This window comes from Miniopterus natalensis, chromosome 5, assembly GCF_054644295.1.
Source record: "Miniopterus natalensis isolate mMinNat1 chromosome 5, mMinNat1.hap1, whole genome shotgun sequence".
NCBI lineage: Eukaryota > Metazoa > Chordata > Mammalia > Chiroptera > Miniopteridae > Miniopterus > Miniopterus natalensis.
In genome coordinates, this window is record NC_142085.1 from 88,121,378 (window position 1) to 88,138,115 (window position 16,738).

At 50.8% G+C, this 16,738-nt stretch overlaps 1 protein-coding gene across 1 annotated transcript in view; it reads left to right on the forward strand.

The window, feature by feature from the left end:
* Window positions 1-11,501: 11,501 nt before the first annotated feature.
* SLC22A3 (solute carrier family 22 member 3) overlaps window positions 11,502-16,738 on the forward strand; it is a 51,919-nt gene continuing 46,682 nt past the window's right edge. Inside the window, exon 1 of the mRNA XM_087817730.1 lies at window positions 11,502-11,900. Coding sequence (XP_087673856.1) covers window positions 11,502-11,900 — 399 coding nt within the window. The remainder of the gene's footprint in view (window positions 11,901-16,738) is intronic.

Genomic DNA, 16,738 nt, shown 5'->3' on the forward strand with positions numbered 1-16,738 from the left:
TGCCCAGGTCCCTCTTGGGCAAATGTCCATCGATTTACAAATGGAGAGCCAAGAACTTGGAAAATTCATCACTACTGCTGATAAAGACATAGACTAGAAATAGACAAATATGGAAAAGACTGAGCCTGGGGTAGGCTTACAAACCCAGGTCTGAATCCCAACCCTGTCTCTTACTGATGGTTTATTTGTTGTCATCTGAACTTCAGTCTCCGGGTGACCAGGTGGGGACACACCGAGCTTGAGAATAGGACAGACTCGGACTTGAGTTCTGCCTTTGCTATATTTTGCATGAGTTAACTCTCTGCAAACCTTGGTTTTCTCTATTAAAAACAGGCATAACAGCCTTGCCGGTGTGGCTCAGTTGGTTGGGCGCCGTCCCAGGCACCAAAAGGTTGCCGGTTTGATTCCCGGTCAGGCCACGTGCCTGGGTTGCGGGCTCGATCCCCAGTAGGGCAGCCGGTCAATGACTCTCTCATCATTGATGTGTCTATCACTCTCTCCCCCTCTCCCTTCCTTTCTCTGAAATCAGTAAAGATATATATATATATATATATATGTATATATATATATATATATATAAAAATAAAATTACTGGAGCTGTGGGGTAGCTGAACTTGCCCGAGGAGAGTCTGCAGAGCCAAAGAGGAGAGTGATTTGGGGAGATCCCTGTGCAATGCCCACGTGGAAGGGGTGGACCCACCACGAGGTCTGAGCAGAGGGCTCTGGAGCGTCCCAGAAGCCAAGGGCCACGTGCTTCGGGGCAGGAAGAGGTTAATGACATCAAAGGCTGCTAGGAAGTCAAAGGAGAACCAAGTCCTATCAGCTGATTTAGCCCGAGGGAGGTAGTGGTTAGTGATTTTGTCCAGTCTTAGTGGAGTGGTGAGTATAAGCAGATTCACACTGGCTGGGGGGGGGGGGGGCAGAGGGGCCAGGTGGTTGTTGGAACCTGTACCTTCTCCCTTCTTTCTATTTCTTTCCCTTTATTCTTCCCCTTCCCCCTCCCTTTCCCCCTCTCTGAGTACAAGGCCCTAAACATACTTCAATTCTAATGGAAAAAAGAGACACAGGTAAACAATTCCCAACTCTCTCATCTGCTGCCCAGATTGCTTTCTCATAGGACCAATAAGCTGCCAGTTGAGTGGCCGTCTGGATGTCCCTCGGGCGCTCCAAGCTCAACATGCCTGCAGCTGGTTTTCCTCTGTCTTCCCAGCCTCTTGCGTCTTTTACCCTCTTGACTGGCCCCACCATCCCCCTCTACAGTGGACCCAGCCAGGCACCTATGGGTCACCCCCGAATCTGCCTTCTCTGTGCGCCCCCGCCCCACCCAGCGCTGTCCTCCTGTCTCCTCGTCCGTCTCTGCATCCCCACCGCCACCCTGGTGGAGCTGCCTGCTTGCTCGCCCCTGGACCAGGGCAGTCTCCTGGGCGGCTACCTTGCCTCTAGTCTCACGTCCTTACAGGATCTTTTCTCAGCGACGCAACCCCATCTTTCATGGGCGTCCTTTCACTCCGAATCCCAGCTGTAGGGGTTTTGCAGCTTCCACAGGTGATACGGGGCGTCCCTGCCTTTGCCTTTGTGTGCTCACCCTCCTTGGTCTGAAATGCACCCTCTCTATGTCTGACTCCACCCAAGGGCGGTGGGACTCCCACGCAGACCCGGCCACCCCTCTTTTATGTCTCCAGGGTTCCGGCCGGGCGCCCCTGATCTGATCTCACAGGTCCCAGCCCCTCCTACCCTAGAGAGTAAGCTCTTTAAAGGCAGGGATATTACTCCAGCAATCTCTGTATCGCCAGCGCCTGGCCCAACGGCAGGAGTCAATGACCGAAGGAATGAACAAATGACTGAACACATGACTGAACAACTGAATGAAGGAAGGACAGTGAAGGCTGTAAATGCAACTGTGTGGAGCTTATTCCCCATCACACTTTTTGGGTTCAGTTCTCTAAGTAGCCACAAAGCCACCAAATCAAAACCACTGTCCAGGCCACACTCTGTTCACTTACCCACCAGACACTGTCACAGGCCTCATAAAACCATGTGTCATGTTCCTAAGTTTTCCCAAAGCACGCCGCCAGGAAATACAGTCCTTCAGGGTGCTCTGTGAGGGGGGGGCCGGGTCAAGGTCACAGTGCCTACCACACGCCCCTCTTGGAGATAATATAATGCACCCTCAGGGCTCTGAGGGGTCTTACAGTGAAAAAGCTTAATTTGGTTGCCACGCTTCCCAGACTCATTCAAACCCTTCTTCCCTTTAAGTCGCACCTTGGAGTTTTACTCTCTGGAATATCTGTGATAAGTCTTTCCATTTGCCACACGGTGGGGCTATCATGGTAACATATCACACTTGGTTCCCACTTAATTCCCCTGCAGTGGCTTTTGGTGCCATTTCCTAAAAACAAAATGGCATATGACAGTTTTTACAGTAACTGTTTTCCAAAGGAGGGATGCATTTTGAGTTTATGACATGGTTTAGAAAGTAATAATTTTTCTTCAACTAAGACGATCTCTGCCTATCTAAAAGATTCCACTTATCTTATGAGGTTTACATTTCTTTGGGTAGGAAACTTTTTGTTCCACCCACTTGAGGATTAAATAAAGAAAGATATATAAAAGTCATTATTTTGATTTGTTAGTTGGCATGTAAGTAGATTGAAGTCAGTTTCCTTTGGGGCTTCCCTCCAGGCTCCCTAAGGAATGGCAAGTATGATTTTCCAACATGCTCTGGACGATGAGCTTCAAAAACCTTAATATTTCATGTTTTTAAACTTGAGACTTCAGAGCCAGACACTTAGGGTATCTTCATACACACAGCCCAGATTAAAACCCTTACCTCTGGTTAAAAGCTAGAAGGCCCTGTATGTAAGAAGTCCACCTGTCCTGCCGATTTCTACAGGTGAGCTTGTGTTACATGATCTTTCTTCAACCTCACAGACTTTGGACTGTCCCTGGAGCGGAGTTGAAGGGGCTGCAGCGAGGAGGGTGCAAGCCCAGCTGTTGGTTCAGCGACATCTGGAGCAGCTTCCATTCCTCACGCTCATTAGTGTTGCCTTTCCTGGAAGGATAACACCCATCTCAGAAACGATTGCAGATCTGGATTTTAAAAGCTCAACTTCACATTTTTCCCAGAGCCCGATTTCCAAAACCCTTGGATCACACGATGCTCTGCAGAAGGCGCATGCCACCTGAGGATCCTTAGGCTTACGATTCCTGGGCATTTGCGTCATTTCCCACGTGATGAGGATCATGCTAATCGCTTCGGACAGCACATCTGCAGAAGAAAAAATTTCCCTGCCGCAAACTATCCAAGCAGGACGATTTCGTAAATATCGGCTTGACTATCACCAGGGCTGGCGCATAAAATGCAGTCTGCTGAGCGGATGCCCATCAACACGCACGGTGAGGGCCTCGCGCCTCTATAACGTGCGCAGCAGCAACGGCATCCATCACCAGCCGCCTGCCAAGTTTCCTTTGTGAACTTGTGTTGGCATCGCCTTCTCCTGACGGGCAGAGCAGAGGCGCATCGGAAAACGTCAGTGGAGCAATAATTAGCAACTGCGTCAGGAGTCTGGGCCCGTTTTGATTACGTGAGATCATAGCTTTCTTGCCCTTGGATGAACAGGAAAGAAGTTTCTGGAAACCACAGAAGACTAACTGATTTTCCCACTAGGGTGTGGGGGGAGGTATTATTAGAGCAAAGCGTTAAAAAGGGATTCAGCCCGGCCGGGCGTGGCTCAGCCGTTGAGCGTCGACCTAGGATCCAGGCGATTGGGGTTCGATTTCCGGTCAGGGCACATGCCCGGTTGCGGGCTCGATCAATGACTCTCTCATCATTGATGTTTCTATCTCTCTCTCCCTCTCCTTTCCTTTCTCTGAAATCAATAAAGATATATTAAAAAAAAAAAAAAAAGATTCAGGAAATATACATATTCCAAGCAGCTAACCAAGTGAGTCCTTGAGCGTGGTTAAAATAACACAGAGAGCTAACGGGCACCTTGCAGGCTGTCTTGCGAGGTGTCCAGCAGTACAGGGGAAATGCGGAGCGCGGGCCTGGTTGTCGCTCCCGCTGAGAGGTGCGCACTGAGCACTAAGCGATAGGACATGAGTATAAAGAGTTTGGAGTTGAAACGAGTCGAGTTTGGGAAAGAGGCATGAGGAAGGAGGGCTGAGTGCAACTGGGAAATGGAAAGAAGTTTGAAAAATAGTTAACGTTGTTGACTGACCCCTTGTTTTTGTCCGGCACTGCTATGCTAAAGAGTCAACTTACACTGTTTTATTTCTTTCTCTCTGCAATCTGATGGGTTTGATACCATTACCTATCCCAAGTGTACTAACAAGAAAAGAGATTCAGTGAGAGGGAGTGATGCCTCTAAGACACACAGCAAGTAAGTGATGGGGAGAGGGGATTCTAGCCATGCTGTTATATTAATATGGCGTAGATATTAATAGGGATATTAATGGGTGTAGATATTAATACAGACATAAACGGGTGTCTATGTATTAGACACCCATTGGTGTGGGCAGAAGACAGCGAAAAGAGGTAGCATTTTAGATATGAGAGCATCGAAGATAAACATGGGAACTGGCATGGGCTTGAGGGCATCAATGTAAATATTACTAACTGGAAAGGAGGGCTTTTCGTGGGAGGGGTTAGATGGCCGATGGATGGGTATGGAAAGCCCCAGTGGGGAGGCCAGTGTTAGCATGTGACAGGGAGTGAGGGCTGGGCTGGAGCTGAGAGTCAGGTGTGCGCTGGCTGGCCAAGTAGGAGAACACCAGAACTCGTCTGTGCTCTGGGCACACAGACAGAATATGTAAGGACGGATGCCCAGGCATGCCCTCTGACTTGACTGCAGCCCAGGAGGCCTGTGGGAAAGTTTGAACCCTGACTGTATGCGGGGGTCAAACACATACAGTTCCGAGGGATAGACTGGAAGTGAGCAGCTGTGGACAGCTGGGGCTGAGGCTTGGAGGGAAGCCCTGGGCCAGCCCCCCCCCGACTCCCACTCAACAAGCAGAGGCCTTCCATTCAAATAAGACAAAACTCGGTTCATGCCAATCACATCATCTCCTCCCTTCCCTGAGAAGCCGTGATCTCTTCGAGCTCTGGGCCACTGCGAAGACTTTCCAGTGAGACGTCTGATCCCACACTCTTTTCAATACATGCTCTGACTTGGAACAACGCATGGGTATGATGCAATTCCATAGGGCACTGGAGACCCTGCCCACCATTGTCTTGGAGATTCCTGGAAGGCACTAGAAGGAGAAAGCAGGGAACTGTCCAGCTGCATGTGGGACATGCATAAAGAAGAGCCCAGAGAGAGCCCCGGGGGTTTGGAGGTGCTTCAGGTAGGAGACAATGCCTGAGCCTGCTACCTGCGGGACTGGAGGGGCCCGGGGCTGTGCTCGGGAGCAGAGGCCGGGCCCCCCAGGAGGCCCAGCTTCTCCAATACAGACTGCTCTGCTGTGTCCGTGGGCATGCTAGGAAATGTGCACATAAAACCCTACACACCCTGTGTGACTGTATTTATTACACAAAAACAGCAGTAAGCTGTTGCAGTGAAATCACGAACACCAATAACCAACAGTCAAAAAAACCCTTTTTTTTTTTTTTTTTTTTTTTTTTTTACCATACCCTTCTTTTAAGACTTTGGCTTAGGGAACCATGAGAGGTCACTATATTAGTAAAAACTTCTTACTTGCCCATCTAGAGATGAATGCTTATTTCGAAGCAGCCTGTGGCTTCAGTTTCACTTGTCCTCTAAGCTAAACCCAAGGTCACACTCCAGACAGCAGCACACAGGCTCCCCCCCCCCCAGTTACAAAGGGGCGGGGCTCCCAGAGTACACTTGTAAATTGACTCTCTGGAACTCAGCAGCATTTCCCCCAAGGGCACAATCCCCCGTGGACTCAACTCGAAGCCGGCCTGGAACACTTGATGTAACCCCCGAGTTCTGGAGGGGATTCCAATTTGCCACTGGGACGCGGGGACACAGCAGAGCCAGGGGCTGGGGCTGGGGCTGGGGCTGGAGCGTAGGGACGGTCATGCCCTTGAAAGGAAGAGCTCAGTGGCACAGTCGCTTTTTGGCACAAGTGTTTCAGAACTGGTCGTCGTTAGCTTTTTTGTAAACATAACCTTTTACTTTGAAATAGCTTAAGACTCACAAGAAGCTGCAAAAACAGTACAGAGAGTTCCTGTGTGCCCTTCACCCAGTTCCCCAAAAGTCGTCTCCGGCACAGGCCTGGTATATTGTCAGAGCCCAGAGGACTACCTCGGCACCATCCAATTACCTCGGAAGGGGGCGTCCCTGGGCTTGACCAGTAGTCTTTTTGCTTTTCCTAGATAATTCTCATGCTTTGGAGTCATTAGATCATTTATTTTTCCAGTGTTAAAAATGCAAAGAATAACAAACAAACCCTTTTATTTTTACAACAAAATCTTCCATTATATAGTCTAAAAAATTTAACTGACAATGTTATTTGAGTAAAGACAAAGTAGGTTTTATATTTATGCAAATTATTTTAACTTTGGTATTAAAAAGCAAAGATTTTCTTTTAAGTTTCTGGAATATATTTGTAGCCCTTGAAATAATTTATGAAACAATGACTTAAAAATTAAACTGGGTCAGCATTTTATGATAGTGTATGGTCCTGGGTCCTAGTCCACCTGTTGCTATCAACTGAGTGAAGTCATTTCATTTTATTTTGTTTATTTTTTATCATTTTTAAAATGTTCATTTACAGTTGATATACAATATTATATTCGTTTCAGGGGTACAACCCAGTGATTAGACATTTATATAACTTACTAAGCGATCATCCCGACAAATCTTGTGCCCATCTGACACCATATAAAGTTATTGAAATATTATTGACTATATTCCTATGTTGTACTTTACATGCCGTGAATATTCTGTAACAACCAATTTGTACTTCTTAATCCCCGAGTGAAGTCATTTTAGTTAAGCCCCCTGATCTCTTTGATCCTTAATTACTTGATTGCAAAAGAGGGAAATTAGACTACATGACTTCTAAAATTTCCTTCAGTTAAAAAAAGCCCTATAATACTCTCATTCAAGTGTTTTATATAGAGATTATTATAGAGAGTGTGAGATGGTTTTATCAAAAACAAACCTAGATCTTATGCAAAAAGAAAAAATGTCTCGTACTCACTTAAAAGTCTAGGGAAAGTATGAAAAAAAATCAGAGGCAGCCTTACTGCCCAGGTGTTGAGGCCGCGGCGACCGCGGAATGGTCGGAACTCCCGTGAGCCACGCGAACCTGTGTGATTTTGGACAAATGATGTCAACCTTTCTGAGCCTCAGTTTCCCCATCTGCAAAAAGCTAGTGGTACCTTGCTGGCGTGGTTCTGAGGAGCAGGGGGATCCAGCGCTGGAGCACACGCGCAGTCCCCGGCGCAGAGCGTGTTCCGCGCGTGGGGAGAGGGCCTGCGCGCCAGGGGTGCGTGGGGAGGAAGGAAAGCTGGGGGGCTAGGGTTAGACGCTGTGACTGGAACGGGGGGGGGTCAGCCACCTTTGGGACTGCAGTCAGCGTAGGCGGGGAGCCTGTCGTTTATGAGGACACCTCTGGGGGACATGTATGCGGCTTCGATGTGGCTGTCACCCTAAGGTGACTGGGCAAGAGGACTGGCTCGCCCCTCGATGCCAGAGAGACGCACGGTGTCAGCCGGCTCTAATCGGCAGAGGCAGACACGAGTGGCGCGGAGCCTCTGATCTGTTTTTAGGAAAAGCAAACGTGTCCCACACACCTTTGATCGCACTGTAAAGTGGGATTAGAATTTAGACCCTAAATTCCAGAGTCTGAGACATGTGAGCGTGAGCATGTGACAGGCTTGTTGCTCCCGCCCACCGGGCCACTCGGACCCGTTCCTCACCTGCAAAGTCGTCTCTCTCGGCGTCCGCTGCCTTCTCTCCTAGTAGCATGTGTGGTGGTGTCTCAGACACATCTTCCAATTGCTATACTCAGGATAAATGGTAAAAGCACCTGGATCACAAATAACTCCAGAAAAAGAAAACATTAGAACGGGAGTGTTCGTACACACCCCTGCTTTTCACGTCAACATTTCCTGGAGGGTCTCCTGGTCCTCCATCCTGTTCCTTAGGGCCACATTTATAAAGGGTTTTATTTCAGATTTTCCGGGGAACTGTCATCTTTTTCACATTTAAGACATCGTTTTATGTAAGTCACGAAACCATAAAAATCCTGGAAGAAAACATAGGCAGGAAAGTCACAGGCATCCCACGCAGTGGATTTTCACTGATGCATCTTCTTGGGCAAGAGAAACAAAGGAAAAAATAAACATGTGGGACCACATCAAACTAAAAAGCTTCTGCACAGCAAGAGAAAACAGCCTCAAAATACAAAGGAAACCCACAGTCTGGGAAAACATATTTGCCAAGAATGCATCTGATAAGGGGCTAACTTCCAAAGTGTACAAAGAACTCATATTACTCAGCAAGAGGAAGACAAACAACCCAATTAAGAAATGGGCAAAGGACCCGAACAGACACTTCTCCAAAGAGGACAGACAGATGCCAGGAGACACATGAGAAAATGCTCGACGTCGCTAATCGTCAGAGAGATGCAAATTAAAACCACGATGAGGTGTCACCTCTCACCTGTCAGAATGGCTCCATCAACAAATCAAGGAACTACATGTGCTGGGAGGGTGTGGAGAAAGGGGAACCTAGTGCACTGCTAGGGGGAATGCAGATGGTGCAGCCACTATGGAAAACAGTGTGGAGGTTCCTCAGAAAATTAAAAATGGAGCTGCCGTTTGACCCAGTGATTTCACTCCTAGGAATGTATCCTAAGAATCCTGAGACATTCATCAGAAAGGATATATGGACCCCGATGTTCATAGCAGCACAGTTTACAATAGCTAAGATCTGGAAGCAGCCCAAGTGCCCATCAGCAGATGAGTGAATGAAAAAGCTGTGGGACATTCACACCATGGAATACTACGCAGCTGTAAAGAAGAAGAATCTTGTGCCCTTTGGGACAGTATGGATGGACCTGGAGAGTATTATGCTGAGTGAAATAAGCCAGGCAGCGAAAGACAAGCATCACATGATCTCACTTATACATGGAATCTAAAGAACTTAACAAACTGATGAACAGAATAGATTCAGTGACATGGAAGCATAGATGAGACTGATGAACGTCAGAGGGATGGAGGAGGGCAGGTGGGGGGAGGGGAGAGAGTAACCAAAGAATTTATGTGCATATATGCACAACCCAAGGACATGGACAATGGTGGGGAGAGGCACTGGGGAGGGGGATGGGACGGGGTGGAACGGGTCATTGGGGGGAAAAAGGGACATTTGTAATATTTTAAACAAAGATAAAATTAAAAAAAAAAGACATAGCTTTAACATCTCACAAAACTGAATATTTCCTCTTCAGGCATTCTACCACTTGCACTAGAAAACCTGTATTAATAATATATGTACAAACTACACTAAAATGGCCTGGGTTACTTTAGTTTATATATTTTGTCTTTGTATTGGAAGGAAAATAGAACTTGAATTCATTGCATTTTATAGCCAGGAAATGGTCTAAAGGCCTTAATTTTATACTTTTAGAAAAAAAATTATTTATTGGCCCAACCAGAACTAGAAGTTACTCTTTGACTGCAATATAGACTAGGAAAGTAAATATCTGCAACTTAAAAAATGTATATGAAGAAAAATTAATTCCAAAAGGAAAGTAATGAAATCAGCTAAGCCTCAACCCCCTTCGGGGTGACTCTGCTAACACAGGGCCCATCTCTCCAGACCCCCTTTCATGCATATATAGACTCTGGAAATGTCATTTACTCCACAGTGCTTGTTGAGTGGCTACAGTGTTACAGCATGTACTTGTGCCCAGGTAAAATAAATAATTATTTGTGCAAAGTAACAAACATCTGTATGTTACTTTACACAAAAGGGGTTGCATCCAATGCACTGTTAGGGCTGGTCTGTGAACTGTTGTTCCCTGTCTGCAATCGGATAAGTGCAGAAACTGTGAGAAACATTAAGAAACTTGGATACCAATCTGACGTCACCAAGACATCCAAGTGTGTGACTGCCGGACGGGTCTCCCTGGACAGGGTGTAGACCTGCTCCGATGCTGCTGTATGTGTGTGAGAGGCAAACCGTTCATGACCAATAAGACCACATATTGGTCTGCCGCAGATTAGAAACAGACACAACCAAATAAGCATTCTCCTCTACCCCAGAGGGGCTGAGAAGCATCGGGCTGAATGCAGCCTTTGTAACCTGCTTCTTTTATGTGTCGTGAGCCTCATTCCATTCCAATAACTGTGTCTCTACAGCATAGTTTTCAATTCAGTTTTTAAGTGCAATTGATGGAGAGGTGAGTCAAGCTTTAAGAGATGTCTGCGGCTTTCCCCAGCCTGCCTTCTCCCATTTGGAGACTGTCACAAACACCCCCCGAAGGTATGAGCTGGCGAGGGGATGAAACTGACTTGAAACCAGGCAGCCCAGAGTCCTTGGTCTGGACAGTAAGTCTGGGTTCTATTAGCCTCTTTAGAACCGAATGGAGACGAGAGGTAAGGTTAGGAGGCCTTTCTGAGGGTGAGGTAGAGGTCTGGGTTGAAGAGCTGGAGAGAGTCTCAGAAGACGACTCAAGAGGTAGGAGGCTCCTCTAGGGCAGGGGGGGCCGGTCACTACCGGGAGAGGGCTGCAGCCTAGAGGTGGCCAGGAACCTGGACAGGGACAGCCGGTCTGCAGCTCTGGGAGCGAATAAAGGAGTTGAAAGCAGCTCTTCAGGCCAACCGACAGCACCACTTCTAGGCAGTTTCAGGCCCAGGGTGGGGTCGGGAGGCCCGGCTAAGGAAACCTGTCGGGCTTTGGTCAGGCCTCGGAACAGGGCGCTTGAGCTCTGCGGGTTGCCCAGCTGCCCTTTTGAAAAAGTTGGATAATCTCATATCGGATTCCGCGCGGTCTGGCTGTGCCATCGGGTCGGCTGCTCTGGGAGCCAGCTGCCCGGCGCCCCGGGGTGCGAGGAGCGGGCTCTGTGACCCAGGGGAAGGGAGCTGGAGGCGCCTCCCCGGGGCGCGCGTCCCCAGCCCCCCGGGGCGCCCTCGGGAGGCCAAGCCCGAGGAGCCGGGAGCAGCCGGGTGACCCTGGAGCCTTGTCCCGGGGCCCGGCCCGGTGCGGCTGCGGGGCAGGCTGCTGGCGGGGACCGAGCGGGGCCGGGGCTGTGCCTGTCGCCCGCGGTCCCGGGCGCTCGGCCAGGCGGCGCCGCCCCGGCCCCTCCGCGCGCCCCCCGGCCCCGCGGCGGCGCCCCCGGGACACGGAGCCCGGGCTGCTGCGGGCGCCCCGGGGCGGAGGCCGGGGCTGCGCGCGCCAGGGCCTCGGGGCCGGAGGGCCGGCGGCTGGCGCGGCGCCCAGGGGCGTGCGGCGGGCGCGGGGGAGGCGGCGGGTAAAGCGGCGGGCGGCGGGCCCGCGGGCACTCGGCGGCCGGCGGCGCGCACCATGCTCTCCTTCGACGAGGCGCTGCAGCGCGCCGGCGAGTTCGGGCGCTTCCAGCGGCGCGTGTTCCTGCTGCTGTGCCTGACGGGCGTCACCTTCGCCTTCCTCTTCGTCGCCGTGGTCTTCCTGGGCAGCCGGCCCGAGCGCGTGTGGTGCCGCGGCCCGGGCGCCGCCGCGCTGGCCGCGCGCTGCGGCTGGAGCGCCGAGGAGGAGTGGAACCGCACGGCGCCCGAGCGCGCGGGCCGCGCCGCCTGCCGCCGCTTCCTGCTGGAGGCGGCCAACGCCTCGGCCGCGCTCAGCTGCGCCGACCCGCTCGCCGCCTTCCCCAACCGCTCGGCGCCGCTCGTGCCCTGCCGCGGCGGCTGGCGCTACGCCCAGGCGCGCTCCACGGTGGTCAGCCAGGTAGGCGCCCGCCCCGGGCCGGGCCGGGCGGGCTGCGCTGCGGGGACCCACCTGCTCGCCCGCGCTCGCCGGGGCGCGTCCGTCGTAGATGCCCGGGGAGCGCGCTCCGAGCGTCTCCCAGCTAGTGAGCGAGCTCGCGGGGGGAACCTGGGGTTCGGGGTGCGAGCGAAACTCGGAGTCAGGGGCTGAGACGCCTGCACGCGCCGCCCCGGGAACGGAGCAGCCCGCGGTCCCCGCGCGTTTGCGCGCCACGGGGAATGAGGGGCGCGGGCCAGGTCCCCACCGGCTCATGCGCTGCAGGGGGCGAAGGCAAGGAGAAAGCGAGCTTTGAAGGCAGCGCAGCCGCCCCAGCTGCCAAAATCATGATCTGAAACACAACGGGACAAAGGTCGAGGCCCTCCCGGGAAACGATTTTGGTAAAACTGCTTTTGGGGCAAAGAGCAACATCGGAGAGAAGTTGGGAAAGCTGCCGTTTTGGAGAGTTTCAGGTTTTTCCCTGCTGGGGAGTCACAGGAAGGCAGCAGGAGAGCTGCCGGCCTTATAAAGTGGCCCCCCCACCCCCCAGGGCTGGCTGCTGGCGTGGGGGGAGGTGGGGACAGCCCCCCCCCCCGTTTCCTTGGGTGTGTATTGGGGGCAGGGCATTGGGGTGGGTGGCCCCTCACCCTCCCGGACGGGGCTGGCTGCAGGGATGAGCTCCCGGGAGCCTGGGTGGAAGGATGAGCAGTTTTATTGAATTTTGTCTGTAATCATAGCTCAGTTTAATTTAGAAAAATGATTGAATGTGCTCAGGCAAATTGGGAAAGGAAAAAGTTTGTCTTTATTTATTGACATGAGCATTTTTTTAAGCATCTACTTGAGTGACGGGGGAAAACAGTGGAATTGGCGGGGACTCTTCTGCCGGAAATGGTGTTCTTTGGCCCGGTGGCCTCAGCTCTCTGGGGCTGGGACTGCAGGTCTTTGAGGACCTGCAGGCTCTTCAACGCCATCCGTGGATGAGTTAACACTGCACGTGGTCCTAGGCGAGGGGCTGTAGAGATAAAACCCACAGCAGCCCAGCGGGCAGAGTCGTGTGCCTGTGTGTGAGGTGCTTCACTTTCTACTGCATCCTCGGGGAATGTCGGGGGGCTGCTCTCTAAACGGCTGTGGTCCTGTCGCTGGGGGTTTCACAGTTGAAATGATGAAGGGGACAGGGTGTGGACCTGGGTGGGAGCCTATTTGCTGTCACTGGTGCCTCCACCCAGCTGTGCTGCTGTGTCCCCGCTTCTGTACCGTTCGGCATGGCTGCTTAGTGCTCGCTCCCCGGCCCGAGCAGACGACCTCGCTTGGAGAACAGATACCCAGCTTTTGAAGACATTTAAACTTACACAGAGTAAAATGAACCTTAAAAGCAAAATGCACGCACAGTCGAGTGGTGTTTCCGTGAGCAAACGTGATTTATGAACCTCAGAGATGGAAAACGCACAATACGTGAGTCAGCGCCTGGGCAGGCACTTTGGAAACGTCCTGGGGTGCCGGGGTTGTTTCAAGAATTCTGGGTTATTTCAAGGAGGGATGGATGGGGTTTTTGAAAGTCAGTGGCTCCAAAAGGCAGCATGGAAAGTGGAAGGTGAGGAGCCCAGGGTCCCGACTGTCTGCAGAGAGCTGGATGGCTTCGGCCGATCAACCTCTCAGGGCCTAGCGTCCCCACTGGTGGAATTTGGTTGGATTGAGCTCTTTAGAGTCCTACAGATGCCATCAGTGTCATCATTGGGTGGCTGCTCGGTGTGCTCAGAATGATGACAAAAATCTTTAAGGAAAAGTAAGACAGTATTTGGAACACACCCCTTAAGGCCACCAACAAGTTTTCAAAGTGTATTAGAGAGATTTAAAAAAAAAATCCTTAGCTGTTCGCTTCCTCTGGTTTGTTTTTAATGTTTCTGATTCTTAAGAGGAAACCCCCAGTCTACCGGGGAAGCCCAGCGTCCAGAGCTCCCGCTCCGAGTCCTGCACGGCAAATGTTTTGCTGTCTTTGTTTAGAATATGAGCCAGTCCGCTTTGTTCTTCCACATTCTGCCAGAATGATTAAGGAACTTCGGTCTTATCTCTGGCTAACACCGTGTACCCAGTGTGCTCTTAGAGACTCCAAGTCGCGCATATTAATCACGGAAAGGGGTTCATAAGGCGGGAAGGCCACCAGATTCCAGAATGTCTCCGTATTGCTGTCCTAGGTCATCCTTGCCCGGTGTCGGGGAGATGTCATTGTCCCGGGTTTACGGAGGAGGCACCTGAGGCGGGAGATGTAACAGGACCTGCCTGATTCCCAGACCTATCTCTAGCCGAGTTGGGCTCAGGTCCAGGGGGCTTGATTGTAAATCGGTCCCCTCTCCTCCATGCGGCGCTCTGAGTCCAGGCGACGTGATAGCAGATCACTCACACTTCAGAGCCTGCGGGGAATCTCCTTGACCGTGCCGACTCCCTTGGTTCCCATCGTGGCCCCTGGCGCATGTGCCATGTTGCTTTATTTCATGGTGCCAGGAGGCAGTCACCCAGACCAGCAGATGGGAGGCTGTGCCTTCATTTCCTAGAAGTGGCCCTCTGGACTCCTGATGGGAACATTGCAAAACGGGCACTTAAACTTCACCCACCCTCCTTCCATCGTTCGCAGCGCAGCAGGGCCAAGGCGTCAAGTCAGAGGGCAGTGCCAAGTGCCCAGGGTTTCGGTCCGCCTCCCAGGCTTGTTCCTGCGGCTCAAGGCAGGGCCGTGATTTCTCACCTGCACCCAGCTTCCTCAGTGCAGGCTTCCCCAGCGTCCGCCTCTCACCCTCCCCCGGCCCTCGGAACTGGGCGGGACAGGGCCTGATGGACGCACAGAAGCCCGAGCCCCCGGCACCCTAGTGCTTCAGGTCATCGCCAGGGAGTGTCTTTGAAGCTGATGTCAGCGTTTTTAAGTGCTTGCTTGTATATCAGGAATCGGGGGTGGGGTGGGAAGAACTTCTCTCTAATCCCTTACTGGGAACCGGGCTTCAGGGTGCCTTTAGAAATAGGCTCACCGGTGCTGGTTTGTCCCCTGCAGCCCGTTTTTCTCCCACAATCGAAGGAAAGCCCGTTTGAGGGAGTGGCTGCTCCGTTGAGGAGACCAGAGGCCGCCTCCATCCCCGGGGCTGTCCCTGTGCCACACGGGTGTGTCTCTGCTTTGCTTCTCTCACATCCGACCCACGACAAAAGGCCAACAGGGCGGGCCAGCCCCCCGACATCAGTGCCACCACATTCTGTCCTCGTGGTTGGTTAAGCAGGGAAGAGCCCCGTCGTGGGTCCTAGAGAAAGGACTTCAGCCCGAGTTTCAGTCTGCACTGAATCTCTGATCTGCTCTGGGCACTTTAGAAAGATCTTAACATTTGCAGTGTTTTTTATCGCTAACGTTACTTGTGCCTTCCCTGATTTTTGATGAACCGACCTCACCAGGAGAACATCTGCCTTGTTATTACTTCAGAGGACCAACTGTGACCTTGTTCGGTTCTCTCTCATTAATTTCTCCTCTTTGTTATTTGCTCTGGTTTTTGGATCTGCTTTGGGTGTGCTCTTTCCGACTCAGTTGGATGCTCAGCTCGCGGAGTCCTAGCCTTCCTTTCCAGCCTTGTATCACATTGTATGCGGGAAACGTATTTATATGTTTTACGTTTTACATTGACTGGTAGTAGAGCGCGAGATAAAAACTACTTGCAAACAATGTGGTATTTAAAGCTATAGCTTTGCTTCTATATACTCTTTTGACTGCACCCAGCAAGTTCCGAGATGCAGATCTTAATTATTATTCCATCCTCAGGATTTTAAATTTCTATTATTATTTCTTCTTTGACCCGTGATTTATTAGGGGCTTATTTTAAATTTTCAAATGCATGTTGATGTTTTAATTTTTTAATTGTTGATTTCTAATCTTACTTTGGCGTGGTCAGAAAGTGTGGTCTGTGTGATACTGCTTATTTGAATTTTATTGAAGCCTGCTTTGGGGCCGTCTAAGAGGTCAGGGTTTATAAATGTCTCATACCTGCTTAGATGAATGTCTAGTCTTTATTTGGTACAGGGTTTATAGATGTCCAATATTTAAAACTTGTTTATGCTGTTGTTAAAATATGCTAGATTTTAATCAACTTTCCATCTGCTAGATCTATCGAGAATAATTAGAGTATTGAAATTTGCCATTATGTTGGTGGGATTGTCAGTTTCTCCCTATTTTTCCAGCAGATTTTAGAAGTTATGTACAAGAGACAATTTTATTGGATGCATGTATGTACAAATTTAGAATTTTTAAATCTACATAGTGAATTGAACCTTTTGTTATAGTGTAGGGACCCTGTTTAGGTCCACGATGTATGTTATCTTAATGTCTACTTTGTCTGCTGTTACTATAGCGACTCCAACTTTCTTTTACTGACCTTAACCTCAGGCCTCAAGGACAAGGAGGCATCCAAGAGGAAAGGACCTCCAGTTCTTCTCATCTTCAACCTCATTTTATCCGTAGCAATTTATTAAATACCCTTGGGAGTGGGTCACCACCCACTGCATTCCTGTGGCCCACCCACAAAGATGTGGGATCAAGATCAGGAACCTTCATTTCTCACAGGAATGTGAGGCCCACACAGGCGTTCCGTGGACCACACATGGAAACACGCTGGGTGTTTCTCCATCTCGGGTGAAACAGCCTTCTGTGGGGTTGAAGCGAGCGCCAGTTCCCCCAACACACGCTGCAGGCCTCGGGACAGAAGCACCAGCCCTCTCCCTGCAGGCGGGAGTCCCAGATGTTGTCTGATGCAATGCTGTGTTTATTTACAGAAAGCTTGGGGCTCTCCAGAGATGTTCAA